Below are 15,289 nucleotides of genomic sequence, written 5' to 3'. Positions count from 1 at the left end.
AGAACCCTGGATGTCCAAGCTCAGTGGCCCCTGGGGTAGCTGCCACTCACCCCCAGGTTCCGAGCCCAGCCCCCACCCATCTTTCCGCTCTGAGCCCACGCTCCTGCAGGGAGGCACCGCCCCTCCCCACTCCCAGCCTTTTCTCCACCTGCCGTGGACTCATGTCAGCTGTTTATAAAACTGCCACTGGCCCCCCCTGATCAATAAATTTCATTACGAGACACAAAGTGGGAGGATCAATGAACTTCCTTGAGGGCAGCAATGACCAGGACTGGCATTTCTCGTTACAAGGACTGAGTCTGGATCCCAAGGGAGCCTTGTGTGGAGTGTGGCAGCCCTCCCAAAGGCGAAGGTGACGGTCTATGAATTAGGATCGAGCCGAGCAGTGGTTTCAACTGGGGGTGATTTTGCCTCCCACCCCCTACTGGGACATTTGCAAAGTCTGAGGACATCTGTGATTGTCACGACTGGGCGGGTGCTACTGACGACTAGTGGGTAGAAGCCAGGGATGTTACTCAACATCCTACAACACACAGGGCAGGCCCTGCAGTGAAGAAGGACCAGCCACAACAGCTACAGTGGCGAGCTTGAGAAACCCAGGAGCAGGTGGGAAGAGAGCATCCTTTAAGACTGAGCTGCTCTTGTACGAACGTGTTTATTTCTATTAGATTTGGGTTTACTAGGAGGTCTAGTCTGTGGGGCACACACACACACACACACACACACACACACACAAAAGACAAAACAAAACAGGGCTTCCTGGTGGCGCAGGGTTAAGAATCCGCCTGCCAATGCAGGGACATGGTTTGAGCCCTGGTCCGGGAAGATCCCACATGCCGCGGAGCAACTAAGCCCGTGAGCCACGACTACTGAGCCTGCGCTCTAGAGCCCGTGAGCCACAACTACTGAAGCCCATGTGCCTAGAGCCCGTGCTCCGCAACAAGAGATGCCACCGCAATGAGAAGCCCGCACACCGCAACTAAGAGTAGCCCCCGCTCGTCGCAACTAGAGAAAGCCCGTACGCAGCAACAAAGACCCAATGCAGCCAAAAATAAATAAAATAAATCAAAAAACAAAACCAAACCACAAGTTCCTAGAATTCTTAAAGAAATCAGGGCGGACTGTGAAACATGAAATTAGGAAGGACTTTTAAGAGGTATGTGTCCCCCCTCCAACGTGCATTTATTTCAGAAGCTTTGCATTTGGGAGGAGGCGCTGCAGCAGCCAGAAGGAAACGTTTGCCTCTCTGACCTGAGTCTAATGAGACGGGGAGAGAGAGACGGAACAAAGGAAAAGCACAGAAGTGGGCCAGACACAACCAGTCTGGTTTGGTTTTTTTTATAAATATATTTATTTTTATTTATTTATCTTTGGCTGTGCTGGGTTTTTGTCGCTGCGCGCGGGCTTTCTCTAGTTGCGGCGAGCGGGGGCTACTCTTCATTGTGGTGCGTGGGCCTCTCATTGTGGTGGCTTCTCTTGTTGCGGAGCATGGGCTCTAGGCACACGGGCTTCAGTAGTTGTGGAACGTGCGCTCAGCAGTTGTGGCTCGCGGGCTCTAGAGCACAGGCTCAGTAGTTGTGGCACACGGGCTTAGTTGCTCCGTGGCATGTGGGATCTTCCTGGACCAGGGCTCAAACCCGTGTCCCCTCCATTGGCAGGCAGATTCTTAACCACTGCGCCACCAGGGAAGCCCTCAATCTGGTTTTGATAAATTCTGAGAACCCTCAGTGAGGCTGGTCTGGTGGGGAGGACGGAGGGAGGCAGACCCCAAGGCAACCTCAATCAGGATCTTCCGTCACATCACACCATGGTGATAAGCGGACCGCCGGATGTCCTAAGAAGCCATTGAGAAGATTCTAGACTCTAGTTTCCACAATTCCCCTCGGCTCTAACTTAGTGCGGCCATATTCAAGACAGGAAAGAACCAAGGGAGACGTTCCCCTCTGCAAATAGGGGCTTTGACGAAGGGGCACAAAATCTCCCAAGGTAACTGCAAGGTCAAGGAGTTTTTGAGACGTGTCTGACTTTCTGTGAAGGATCGAACATTTTAAAAAACTAAGCCCTAGGGCTTCCCTGGTGGCGCAGTGGTTGAGAATCTGCCTGCCAATGCAGGGGACACGGGTTCGAGCCCTGGTCTGGGAAGATCCCACATGCCGCGGAGCAACAAGGCCCGTGAGCCACAACTACTGAGCCTGCGCGTCTGGAGCCTGTGCTCCGCAACTAGAGAGGCCGCGATAGTGAGAGGCCCGCGCACCGCGATGAAGAGTGGCCCCCGCTTGCTGCAACTGGAGAAAGCCCTTGCACAGAAACGAAGACCCAACACAGCCAAAAAAAATAAATAAAATAAAATAAATTAATTAAAAAAAGAAAAACCTAGCTCCATCATTTAAAAAAACAAAACAAAACAAAACAAAACAAACTAAACCCTAAATAGCTCATCTTCCAAAAGAACAAGATTTGGAACGGAGGTCTAAGCTGTTGTTGCCGGAACCAACAAGGCAGCACCCGAGCTGGGTGCTATCCTTCCGATCCCACCAAGCCGCAGGTGGAGCACACGGAGAGGTCACGATTAGATGCACAGAGTCCAGACAGCAGTCCTGAGCGTGGGCTCCTAACGCCCTCTGCTGGCCACCAGGAAGACACGCAGACACACACACACAGACACGCAGACACACACACGCACACACACGCAGACACATGCACACTACCCTACTGTCAGGACTAGATGCGCAGAGTCCAGACAGCAGTCCTGAGCATGGGCTCCTACCGCCCTCTGCTGGCCACCAGGAAGACACGCAGACACACACAGACATACACACACCCCTCCTACTGTCACAAGGTGGTTGCTCTGTCCTGTCCTAAACAGAAGAGTTCAGAAGAAAAGAGAAGACAAGTCAGAAGTAATCAAGCAAGAGGCACAGAACCACCAGCCGCCTCCACTGGCTTCCTTCCTTGGAAAGCTGCTTGGGACTCTCAGCCTGTATGAGCTGTAGTCGCTAAGTAGCTGCTTCTTTATTCCTGATGCACTGATGAACGGGGAGGAATCCAAGAAAACACCTTGAAGTGGTTCAGGCCTCTCAGCGAGGCGGTTTCGCGGGCTGAGGATCTGCTCCTCCCCCTCGCCTGCCCCGCCCCTAGTTGAGGCGGAACCCCCGCTCCGGCGGCCCCGGCCCCCAAGAAGGCACCAGCTCTCCCCCTGCCCTTGCCCCACCTGGAGAACGCACTCCCACCTTTATTGAAGAACATGGAGGCCATCTGCCCCATCTCCACCCGGTCTGTGATCTCAAAAAGGTTCGGAGATCCGTGCCTCTCTGTGGAGCCAAGAAGAAAGAGGAAGCGATTTGTTTTTTTTTTTCTCACGAGGAAAAGCTCTTAGAAGGGGTGCTGAGTTCACTGAATTCTCCAGAATAATGACATCCCAAGGGGTTCAAACTCTTGAGAAAAGTTTTCCTAATGTTTCCTGCTTGAAACATTTTAAAATATCTAGAGGGACTTCCCTGGCGGTCCAGTGGTTAGGACTCCACACTTCCACTGCAGGGGGTGTGGGTTTGATCCCTGGTTGGGGAACTAAGATCCTGCAAGCCATGCGGCACGGCCATAAATAAATAGACTAAATTAAATACGTAAATAAATACATAAATAAGTAAATAAATAAATCGTCTATAGAAAGGGACCCCAGGGGTGCTCACCGTGGGGTGAGAGGGAAGGCTGGGATGCTTCGCCCTGGCGCCACTGGAGTGTGTGCGTGTGGGTGTGTGTGCATGTGGGTGTGTGGTTGAGTGTGAGTGTGAGAGTGTGTGAAACTGTGTGTGTGTGTGCGTGAGTGTGTGCGTGTGGGTGTGTGGTTGAGTTGTGTGAGTGAGACTGTGTGAGACTGAGTGTGTGAGCGCGCGAGTGTGTGTGTGTGTGCGTGTGGTTGAGTGTGAGAGTGTGACTGTATGTGAGTTAGTGAGAGTGTGTCTGTGAGAGAGTGTGTGTGAGACTGTGTGTGCACGTGTGTGTGCGTGTGCGGTGTGAATATATGCATGTGTATGAGTGTGTGTGTGCGCGTGTGCATGAGGGCGTGTGTGCGCGTGTGTGTGTTAGTGAGTGTGTCTGGGAGAGAGTGTGTGTGAGACTGTGTGCACGTGTGCGTGCGTGTGCGGTGTGAATATATGCATGTGTATGAGAGTGTAAGTGTGTGTGTGCGTGTGTGTGAGAGTGTGTGTGTGCATGAGGGCATGTGTGTGTGTGTGTGTGTGAGTGTGAATGTGAGTGTGTGTGTGCATTGGGATAGGAGGAAGGACAGAAGTCAGAGACCTGACGTTTCCCTGAGCTTCCAGGGGCTGAGGGGAAGGGACCTCCCCGAGCTGCAGACGGCAGTTACCAGCGGAGCCAGCAGGGCCGGTGCTCTGCCCTACTGTTCCATGGTGCCTTCCTCAGATCAACCCTCAGGTGGTAAATGCCAGAGGGTCTCTGTAGGCAGACCCCCGGGCCCTCTCCACGAGTAAGGGAAACCCCGCGGACCAGAGGGAAGCACGGGCCAGCCCAGAACCCCAAGACTTACGCACAGACAGGATGGGCCGTTTCTCCGCCCGCTCGTAGCTGTCCTGGATGAGGACGTCACTGTCAGAGGCCGTGGAGGAGTCGTCGTCCTCCTCCTCCTAGGAGGGGGTGGGATGGGGAGGATGAGAACAAACAAGGAAAAAGAGGGGGTACACAACTCTACAGCAAACCCCTGGGACAGCCAATGGAGAGCCTGTTTCCTTTGTAATTTCTTTCTATAAGGTATCTGATTAGGAAGCTTTCAACACTTCCCTGCTGTCACATTAGAGGGTCAGACACACGGGGAGGGAGAAGCTGTGGCACAAAGGTTCAGAATGACCGAGCCAGCTCAAGGCCGGGGGTAGGAGGGACCAATCAGGGGATGTTAAAAGAGCAGAGACTGCGTTTGTTCTGTAAGCTGACACGACTGTGAGCTTCAGCTCCGGGCCGGGGTCCTGGAGCAGCGCCGCGGTCAGGAGCCCTCCAGGCGTCGGGAGGGAGGGGACTGGCCGCTGAGGGCCACCTCTGTGCACACGACTGCCTGGGGGCACTGCCCGGAGCCGAGAGCAGCACACACACCTGATGGGTCTCCATCCTCTTCCAGCGGAGCTGAGCGTTGGCTGCCGCCATGGCCTCCACCACAAAGGTAGTCGTCACAAAACTGCAAGGAAAGGCCACCTGTTAACTGCGAAAGGCAGGGAGGAGTTTGGAGAAGGTACAAAGTAAAAGGAAAAGCCATTTAAGACCTGACCCGACCAATAAGCCCAAAGCATTCTGTCTCCTGAGGAAGGGATGACAACTTCTGAGATGGGTCTGACCTGATAAAAAAGCATGTGTGAATACGTGGTGCCTCTCGTGGTCTCCCTGACGTCTGTCTATATTTCGAATGTATTTCCAGTGCACTGCAGAGAAGGGTGTGAAATAGGCTGATGGGAAGGAGAGTGAGTGAGACTGGGGGAGAGGTGCTCCCTTGCCTGGGGGGCAAGGTGGTACTGCTCCCCAGAAGGGGCCTGTCGGGGGGCAGAGGTGGGAGAGATGGGAGGACGGACACCAGGTAATGCTCTAAGCTGGGAAGAGGAGGCTGGTCCACAAGGGGGCCTTCCCAGAGCTTCTGGGAAGGGCAGCAAGCAGCTCTCACCTCTCCTCGCTAGCCAAGCGGTCAACCCCCAGTTACACACACTAATGGACGGAGCACAGGTGTGGATAAAATTGAAAAGGGGGACTTCCCTGATGGCGCAGTGGTTAAGAATCCGCCTGCCTGGGGACATGGGTTCGAGCCCTGGTCCGGGAAGATCCCACATGCCGTGGAGCAACTAAGCCCGTGCACCACAACTCTGAGCCTGTGCTCTAGAGCCCATGAGCCACAACTACTGAGCCCACGCGCCTAGAGCCCGTGCTCCACAAAAAGAGAAGCCACTGCAATGAGAAGCCCACGCACCGCAACGAAGAGTAGCCCCCGCTCACCGCAACTAGAGAAAGCCCGCGTGCAGCAACGAAGACCCAATGCAGCCAAAAATAAAATTAATTAATTTAAAAAAAAAAATTGAAAAGGACACTTGGCTCTGGAATCATTCCCTCCTTCTTTATGTGGGGGGGTACCTTTACTTTCCTAATAATTTGGTTAGTATTAAAATACCTGTTACTTCAATATTAGGCATTAAAATAAACTACAATATATTAATGCATAATGTATTTTTTAAAATGTTAATTAATTTATTTGGTTGCGCTGGGTCTTCGTTGCAGCAGGTGGGCTCCTTAGTTGCGGCTCGTGGGCTCCTTAGTTGTGGCAGGCGAACTCTTAGTTGCGGCATGCATGTGGGATCTAGTCCCCTGACCAGGGATCAAACCCGGGTCCCCTGCATTGTGAGTGCGGAGTCTTAACCACCGTGCCACCAGGGAAGTCCCAATAAACAACGTATTAATAAGTTAAAATATACCAATAAAGTAATATATTTAATAAATTAAAACTTATTAATAAATTAAAATATGTTCACATTTTAATTTCCTAATAATCTGGTCCGAATCAAAAGGGAAATTGGGAGGTGGCACCAGTTGCTGAGAAGTCAGGCTAGAGTGAAAAATCGTCTTTACTTAAGGAAACGGGAGAGACACGGATGACAGCGGGAGGGCTCTCGTTAGCAGCCGGTAGTACAGGGGAGGGCCGCTTTCCTGCTGATAAAACCTGAGGAATGACTCCGTCCTTGCTGGAACGACCCGGGGTGGAACATGCATCTCCCTGTTTCTTGAAGCCACCCGGCAGGCTCTGCTGCCAGACTCGACCCCAAGCCCCTGCCTCGGGTGCTGTCACCTGCTGCAGGCTGGCTGCTTGGCCCAGCAGTCAGGTGGCTGGCGGGGGTGACGACACAGAGGTTAACCCACACCCACTCCATCTCGGTACGGGTGGGGCAGCCGTCTCTGAAACTCCCACTCCAGCCGCCACAGCACCTCCTAGAAAGGTTTCTCATTACCTTGCCTAAGTGACCGTTTTAAGGGCTTTAGATTTCCCCTTCTTTTGGGAAGTAAAACTAAAATCAATCTTAAGGCATAAAGAGGCTTCTCCAGGTTGCACAAAGCCAGCTCACTGATCAGGTCTGAACACAGATGGGTTGAGCGGGGTTTGGGGCGTGGCGGCCCCTAGCTGGGGGCCCCCAATAATCACTTCCCTTTCAGGTGGCTGCCTGCGCTGAAGGTCCTTTGAAGGGGACTGCAGGATCACAGAAGGACAAGGACTTCTGGGGCTCTCGGTTGCCAGGGCTCGCAGTACGTAATGAGCCAACAGTCCCTCAAGGCTGGCCACAAAACCTCCCAGAAGAAAACGTGGGAAGAAACTGAAAAACATGGGTGTTTTCCCATCCTGTGCAGCCTCCTCTAGGTCTCAACTCACTTCAGCTACTAAATTGTTTCATTCCTCCACTAGTGCCCCCTCCTTCGTCCTTCCAATCTGCTGCCCTCCATGGCCATGGACCACCTACTTCAAACCGTGGCCACCCCAGTCTCCTGAACCCCTCACCTAGCTACACATTTCCCCTTATCACTCATCACCTAACATACTCTACACCTGTTATCTTCACTACTAATTGTCCGTCTCCCTGGAGAAGGGAGGTAAGTCTGCGAGGGCAGGGATCTCTGCTCTGTTCAGGGGAGCAGAGCCCCAAGCACCGAAGAACAGGGCCCGCTGCCGCTTCTCTCAGGGATGGCACCCCTTGGGGGTGGTGCCAGGTGTTCCCTCCCCCCTCTTTTTTGCAGCTTTCGGATTCCTACCAGCTTGAGGGGGCTGGAAACGCTGAGCCCTAAATCCCTTCCTAGCCTGGGGCACCTGCCTGTGAGATCCCCGAGGAGTCGTCCGTAGAAGCACCAGCTGGTGGATCCCAGGTGAATCCCACATACCTGCGCAAGGTGCGGGCGCCCCTGAAGGCTGAGGCAGGCGCTGGCCTCCTCTTTGCTGCCGAGGACAAAGCCAGGCGAGATTAACACCTAACTGCGTGCACCTGCGTGTTTATCGCTGACTCTGTGGAACTATCTTAGACAAATTCTAAATTCCAAACTGATTTCCCGTTATCTCCTGAAACATTTGCGAGATTCTCTTCTGTGGTTAGGTGGGACTTTCTCAGGGAACAAACGTCGATGGTAACATTAAGAAAGGGTACAACAGGGGAGGCAAAGCAGCTGGGTAAGAAACACATGAGCACCACGGTGAGACACCCCACAGCCTAGCTGGAGGTCTTCACTTCTCAGTGACTGGGGGTGGACAACCGCTCCATCAGAGCGAGCCCCTGAGACCTCTGGGCCTCCTTTCCTGGCTCCGGGCACCTGTGAGGACTCGCTCACCACAGACGTCTTCCCCCACACTGATGGAGAGAGCTCGGGCTTCCTGGGCAGACTCCCCCAGCTCTGGCCCGAGCCCCCCGGGGGTGGTCTCTTACCTCATGAAGCCCAGGAACACCAGCAGGACCAGGCTGACGAGCCACCCGGCCGTGGCAAAGGCCTTGGGCATGGTGAGCGCGCCAGTGCCCACGATGAGGTTAAACATATACACCAGTCCGACCTGGAAGCAAGAGAGGTGACATTCGAGCCCAGAAATTAACGAGCCTCACCCCCGAACGGCTCCCAAGGGTGACCCTGGGCAACGGCAAAACCGTGGAGGCCAGGAGGCCAGGCCTTCGCCAGGCGAGCAGGTAAGCAGGGAGGGTTCCACCCAGGCTCCAGGGAGGCGGGATCTGCAGCCGGCTGGGAGCCGAACGTGAACACCTGGAAGACTGAAGCCCCGCGTTCCACCAGTCTTTTCAAAATGTCTCTGGTGATGGGTTTGACTCTCCGCTTTGGCTGTCATCAGCCCCATCACCTCCTCCGTGCATATTACTCAGAGCTGTGTCTCAGATGATAGCTCTGTGCTCAACCGGACTGCAGGTTTCCTGAGGACGGGCCATCACGTCTGCGGTACCCGGCACACGGATCAACCCATAGTGCTGACCCCCCAAAAACTCCCACTTTTCCAAGGCCACTGAGCACGTGACCCAGTCCTCCTCTCCGCCCATTCTTGCCAGTGCCCTTTGGGACGTCGACGTTCATGCTGCTTCCCTTTTCCTGCCCTCTTCCCCATCCTAACTTCAGGGATTAAAAAAAAAAAGATAATTCACGTGCCATAAAATTCACCCTTTTAAAGTACACAGCCTTTCAGTATATTCACAAGTTCTGCAACCAGCATCACCATCTAATTCCATTTCATTACCCCCCCCCAAAGAAACCCCCTTACTGGGCTTCCCTGGTAGTGCAGTAGTTGAGAATCTGCCTGCCAATGCAGGGGACACGGGTTCGAGCCCTGGTCTGGGAAGATCCCACATGCCGCGGAGCAACTAGGCCCGTGAGCCACAACTACTGAGCCTGCGCGTCTGGAGCCTGTGCTCCGCAGCAAGAGAGGCCGCGATAGTGAGAGGCCCGCGCACCGCGATGAAGAGTGGCCCCCACTCGCCGCAACGGGAGAAAGCCCTCGCACAGAAACGAAGACCCAACACAGCCAAAAATAAATAAATAAATAAATAAAATAAATTTATTAAAAAAAAAAAAAGAACCCCCCTACTCACCGGCAGCCCCTCCCCCTCTCCCCTGGCAACCAACCTCCCAGTGGAATTGCTGGGTCACTGACTTCAGGTTTTAAACTTAACTCACAGCAACTTGACTCTAGCTCAGCTAATTACAATTATTCCCTTCTCGGGCTCTCGATCATGAAATCCCTTTCTCTGACCGGAAGCCCCTGCCGCCTACAACCCTGTGCACTCCCACTGACCCGCCTCTGTCCTCATCATGATGTGCAGTCCCCCCAAACCCTCCCTACCCAGGCCACCACCTCCACGGTGGCCTCACTGACAATCAGCTGGTTGCTCAAAGCTCGCACTGCCCCGAGCTCCCCACACCTTCCCCGTTCTAACCTCTCTGGCCCCCAGCCTCAGAGACGACCCGGCACCCGCTTCCTCGACTCCCTAATAGGAAGCTGCTAAAGGCTCCTGGAATTATTAAAAAATTCTAACCATGAGTCCCCTAACAGATGGTCTCTTCACCTGAGGTCCGGCAGCAACAGATTTTCTTTACTCCTCCCTGTGGACTTGCGAGTATTTCCCACGCACGTAAAGGCTCCAGACCTCAATCTCCAAGTCCCAGACCCACGGCTCCCATCTCTCCCAGAGGAAGGCTGCACCTCCAACGCTACGGAGGGGACGGAGACCATCTGACACGCGCTCCCCAAGCCGCGCTCCTTCCGAGCTCAAAAGCCGGTGTCGGCCTCCCCTCTGCCCCCCTCCCCATGTCTGGGGGAGCACGGGTGCTTCCTCTTCCCTGACAGGCTCAGCCCTGCACCTGAGCTGGGCTCGGCTCTTTCTGGAATCCTCTCCTCCTCCTAGCTCTCTTCCCCTCTGACTGCGAACGCTCTCGACACCTTTAAAACGTTGCCCTCTCGCTTTCCCTCAACCCGACTCCTTGAAGGAGCAACCTTTATCCTCTGCCTTCATTTCCAGCTTCCTGTAGTTTGTGGTTTCCATCTCCAGAACTCTTTTGAAACTGCATTCTTAAAAATCACCAATGACCTCCTATTTGCCAAATCCAATGGCTTTCTTAGACTTAATCTTTCTTGCACTTCTGACGTTGGCGGTCTCTTCTTCTCTCTACGTTTCTTTTCCTCAGCAACATCATTCAACCCCAAGGCTTTAACCATCATGGCGGACTGTATTTCTCTTAGTACAAGCCTTTCTGCAGACCTCAAATCCAACTGCCTGCTGGTCACCTCCACCTGGACACCCCAGCGTGGCCTCAGCTCCCCCCTTCCCCTCCATACCCCAGTGCTAGTGATTTTATTTCTGAAGAGTCTTTTGTGGGTGCCTCTGGCTCCTATTCCATTTACAACTCAAGTGAACCATTTCTGGCCTGGCCTATGACAGCAGCTTCCTAACTGGTCTCCCTGTACTGCAGTAAACTGGCCAACTTACAGTCTGCTTTACCACTTGTTTCTGGTCTTTAGAAGACAAACACCAGAAACACCTATCCATCGCTCGTTTTCACCTCCCCTTTCTGAGGAATACGCATTTTTCTGTATTTAAATTTTTTTCCAAGACAACCATGTGCTGCATTCTTAATCAGAAACACACAAATTAGGGCCCATTCTCAGACCAGCCTCAGTCAGATCTAAAAAACAAGACGAAACAGAGATAGGGAGCATCGGCTACCATTCTGGGGCCCTTGACAGGGAGGGACAGGATTCCGGGCAGGTGCTGACTGGCCATGTGAGTGCTGGACAAACGGGAGGGCGTCCTGTAGAGAGGAAACAGCTCTGCCCAGAGCCCATGTACACCTGACACAGGGCACCAAGCCCTTGTGCCTCCCACCCAGCCCCTCAACTCCCACCCACCATGAGGGGCCCATTCAAACGCCTGTCCCACCATAAAGCCCTTCCCAGTCTCCCAAACCCATCTTGTTCCCTCTCTCAAAGCAAAGAACACTTCTTACGCCCTAGTTTGGGTTTTTGATGTTGATGTGTTTATCTTTTCCCCACTATTAAATCTGAGGCTTGTTGTGGTCGCAACCTGCATCTCATTTCTCTCTGCATTTCTCAGGGTGCCTGGCACATGGCCTCAAGATGGGGGTCCTCAACGGCTCTGGCTCAGGTCCTCTCTGCCGTGAACCCTCTCTGCCTGAACCTTCGTCCCCTTTTAAACATCATGGTCTCACTCTGATCCCCCAGGCAGATCCCAGAAGGATTAAGACAAGTTTGAATTGTCTTCCTCTAGCTCCTGATTGGATCACAAAACCATGATGTGGTTCCCTTGCCAGGAGTCTTGGCCCAGGGTGATGTTATGAGAATAAATGTGAGGGTGACAGCTGGCCTTCTGAATTGACCTTTCACAAATGGGAACGTCTACAAACTAACTTTGACTTTTGTTGGGTTTAACTTCAATCACCGGCACTCTGAGGCGAGTACATCCAGGTGTGGGCTCGTTTGCTCACTTACTCAACAGCTACCGAGAGCCTTCCATGGTCCTGGCCCTGTGCTCAGAGCCCAGGGAATGACAGCGAGCAAGACGGACAGGAGGACACAGACAAGAAAACAAACGATGATTACCACCTCGGAGAAGCGTTCTGAAGGAAAGAAGGGGCTCCGTGACAAAGAACAGTGGGTCAGCACTTCAAGTAGAGGACGGCCTCGTGGTGACATTCAAGCCGGGACCTGAAGGCCGAGCAGGAGCCACCCAGGCAAAGGGCCAGGGAAGACACTGGCAGGTAGGAAGGCCTAAGGTGGGAGAGGGGGAGGGATGTCCCAGGAACTCTGAGGCCAGCGTGGCTGCAGGCAGACTCCCGGGCCCTGGTGCACGGGACAGGGAGTTCGACGTCACAGGCAGGGTTGTAAGCAGGACGCTAAGAGACCAGGCCCTGGTCGATGACCTAACGTCTGATCTCCCGGCAGCTCTGTCCGCTGCGTATCGCTTTTATAAGCGGTAACACTCTGAAGGGCAGAACCTTATTTCTTTATGGAAAACAGCCCTGGTGATGGGCTAGTGACAGAAGTTAAGAGAAAGCAAAGAGGCCTAAGAAAGTGATGGTTCTCAGCCAAAAGTTTTATGGGGATGGGACTTCCCTGGCGGTCCAGTGGTTAGGACTCTGTGCTTTCACTGCAGGGGGCATGGGTTCGATCCCTGGTCGGGGAACTAAGTTCCTGCAAGCCGCGAGGCGCGGCCAAAAAAAAAAAAAAGTTTTATGGGAAAATTAAGTAGTACAAGAAGCATTTGTGAATTCAGGGATGCCTGAAGGTCTTGGGATGGAAAAGTCAAGGATCTATTGTCAAGCAGGGTTTCTCAGCCTGAGTGCTGCTGACATTTGGGGCCAGATCACTCTTTGCTGTGGGCCTGTTCTGTGGATTGTAGGATGTTTACCAGCATCCCTGGCCTGTACCCACTAGATTCCTGTACCCCCGACCTTGCCCTTGTGTTGTGATGGTTACAGCGTCTCCAGACATTGCCAAATGTCCCCTGGGAGGCAAGACTGCCACCAGCTGAGAACCACTGCTGATAAAGACGCAGTGAAATAAACACACTCCCAATGGAAACTTCAAATAAACCTCAGTGAAAAAGACCCTTTACGAACTTGACAAGGAAGTTAATTAGGGACCAACTATTGGCAGTCAGGAGCAGAAATGAGTGATCACATTTGTCTTGGGTTGTTGCTACTTTTTAGTTCTGAGGCAAGCACTCCGGGCCTGGTGGTGCTGCGGGGAATCCCGTAGGGAAACGTATGCCTTCTCCACCTTCCTGGCCAGAGTTAAACCCTCCTTGCTTTCAGTAACAGGGATCAGTAGGGACCACTCCCAAGGAGCAGAGCACGACGCAGGAAGCAAACCTGAGCTGAGCCGCAGGCCGGGTGGAAGGCAGCTGTGAAGCAGGAGGAAACGGGGGAGTGAATTGCTCTTCTGCTTGTTAGGTGACAGCTCTGTGGGGACAGCCTCCAGGGAGGCATGACCAAAAGCGGTGAAATAGAGCCCTGCTGTGGTCTCAATAAAGAAGGCTATGCAAACCGAGCTTCCTTCTGTTCCGGACTCTTCCTCCGTGGCTGAAGCGGAGAAGGCGCAGTGCCTGTCCCTTGGGGCGGCTGACCCGCTCCCCTGTGCTCGAGGGGATCCAGTGCAGCGTTCCCGTGGCCTCACCCACAGGTGTGCATGAGGCAGGGGTCACGGGCATCTTTCAACAGCTTCCCCAATGACAGTTGTCAAAGGAAACAGAAGGTGGCAGAGATGCGGAAGCAACAACTAGGGTTTCAGGCCGGGAGACAAGCCCTCTTTCCTTCGAAAGCACCCGCGTCGATCTTCCGCGAGACCGGCGGGCGGAAGGCAGCCTCAGCAGTTATCCTTATATGTAGGCAGTGACCCCCTTCTTCCTCTATTTTGATCACACGATCCCTTCAGTGCTGAGCCCCTCGTGGTCCCCATAAATGGGGAAACAGACACGCCTGTTCTGAGATCACTTACGGGGGGGACGCATGGGCCTAAACCATGCTCCTGCGTCCAGCACTACCCTTGAGAGGGTTTGTCATCCGAGTCCCCTGCGAGGCTCGTCTGCCCATTACACACAGTTTATGCAGAAGAATGCAGGCTGAGGCAAACACCCCTGACACCCAGGAGGGGCAAGAACTCACAACAGGGTATCGCAGAGGTAGGGAGAGGCTTGGTGCTGGGAGTGACCGGGTTAAGGGCTGATGCACCGCTCAGGGTCATGATCTCCCAAGGCAGGCCGAGCAGGTTCCGCCCACATCGTGCTGAGCAGCAGCTGCGGTAAAGTCCATTCCGCAGCCTCTCTGGGCTCAGGGGGTGGTGCACCTCACACCCTTCTCCTGGTCTCACAGGGGATCGAGAACCATTCTCGCAGGATGGCAGAGTTAAGGAAACCTCAGGCAGAAGGTGTGTTCTCGGCTCAAACCGAGACCACTAATCCCGGTTAACGCCACCTCATCCTCAGCACCATCCACCTTCCCCCTGCCTTTCGCTTCACCGGCGGGACAAGAGAATACGAGCAGTTGTTTACGGCCAGTGCCCAGAGTCGGCCCTTGAACACATGCCTCAAACAAAACCGAACACATAGAAAACAGAGGAAAAAATTTAAAAAAAGCAGAACCCGCTGAGGCTTTTAGGTCTCACTGCCCCATTTCCTGTGGGCACATGCTGACATGTGAAATGATTACTGAACAGCTGGAGGCACAAGAAAAGTGGGCACATCAAAGGTTTTCCTTCCCAACACTCAGCTACAGAAATAACTCATTTCCTCGCCTCTAAGCTTACAGATGTTGTAAGATGACGCAGGAACCGCGGTGACTTTCACAGACAGTGTGGACATGTCACTGCTGATACCAAGAGGAGGCTGTGAGCTGTTACGCAATTCCACTGATGAGAGGGGCGTGACCTGATTCATTCCAAGGCTCAGGAAAGACTTCCCCGGACTTCCCTGGTGGCGCAGTGGTTAAGAATCTGCCTGCCAATGCAGGGGACACGGGTTCGAGCCCTGGTCCGGGAGGATCCCACATGCCGCGGAGCAACTAAGCCCGTGCACCACAACTACTGAAGCCCACGCGCCTGGAGCCCGTGCGCTGCAACGAAGAGTAGCCCCCGCTCGCCGCAACTAGAGAAAGCCTGTGCACAGCAACGAAGACCCAACGCAGCCAAAAATAAATAAATTTATTAAAAAAAAAAAAAAAAGACTTCCCTGATAAATTACTGAGGTGAAGGAGGCTCCCTTGG

The 15,289-nt window shown here is 53.5% G+C and overlaps 1 protein-coding gene across 2 annotated transcripts in view; it reads right to left on the bottom strand.

Moving 5' to 3' along the window:
* Window positions 1-15,289, bottom strand: part of TMEM104 (transmembrane protein 104) — a 58,250-nt gene that overhangs the window by 41,233 nt on the left and 1,728 nt on the right. For both annotated transcript variants that reach the window (XM_036836941.1, XM_036836943.1), the window contains exons 3-6: window positions 8,448-8,569; window positions 5,104-5,185; window positions 4,547-4,643; window positions 3,231-3,311 (exon numbers count right to left, since the gene is read on the bottom strand). In XM_036836941.1, the coding sequence (XP_036692836.1) occupies window positions 3,231-3,311; window positions 4,547-4,643; window positions 5,104-5,185; window positions 8,448-8,569 (382 nt within the window). The remainder of the gene's footprint in view (window positions 1-3,230; window positions 3,312-4,546; window positions 4,644-5,103; window positions 5,186-8,447; window positions 8,570-15,289) is intronic.

This window comes from Balaenoptera musculus, chromosome 20, assembly GCF_009873245.2.
Source record: "Balaenoptera musculus isolate JJ_BM4_2016_0621 chromosome 20, mBalMus1.pri.v3, whole genome shotgun sequence".
Taxonomy (NCBI): domain Eukaryota; kingdom Metazoa; phylum Chordata; class Mammalia; order Artiodactyla; family Balaenopteridae; genus Balaenoptera; species Balaenoptera musculus.
Note: the sequence above shows the minus strand (reverse complement) of the source record. Positions and strands in the feature narration are given on the sequence as shown.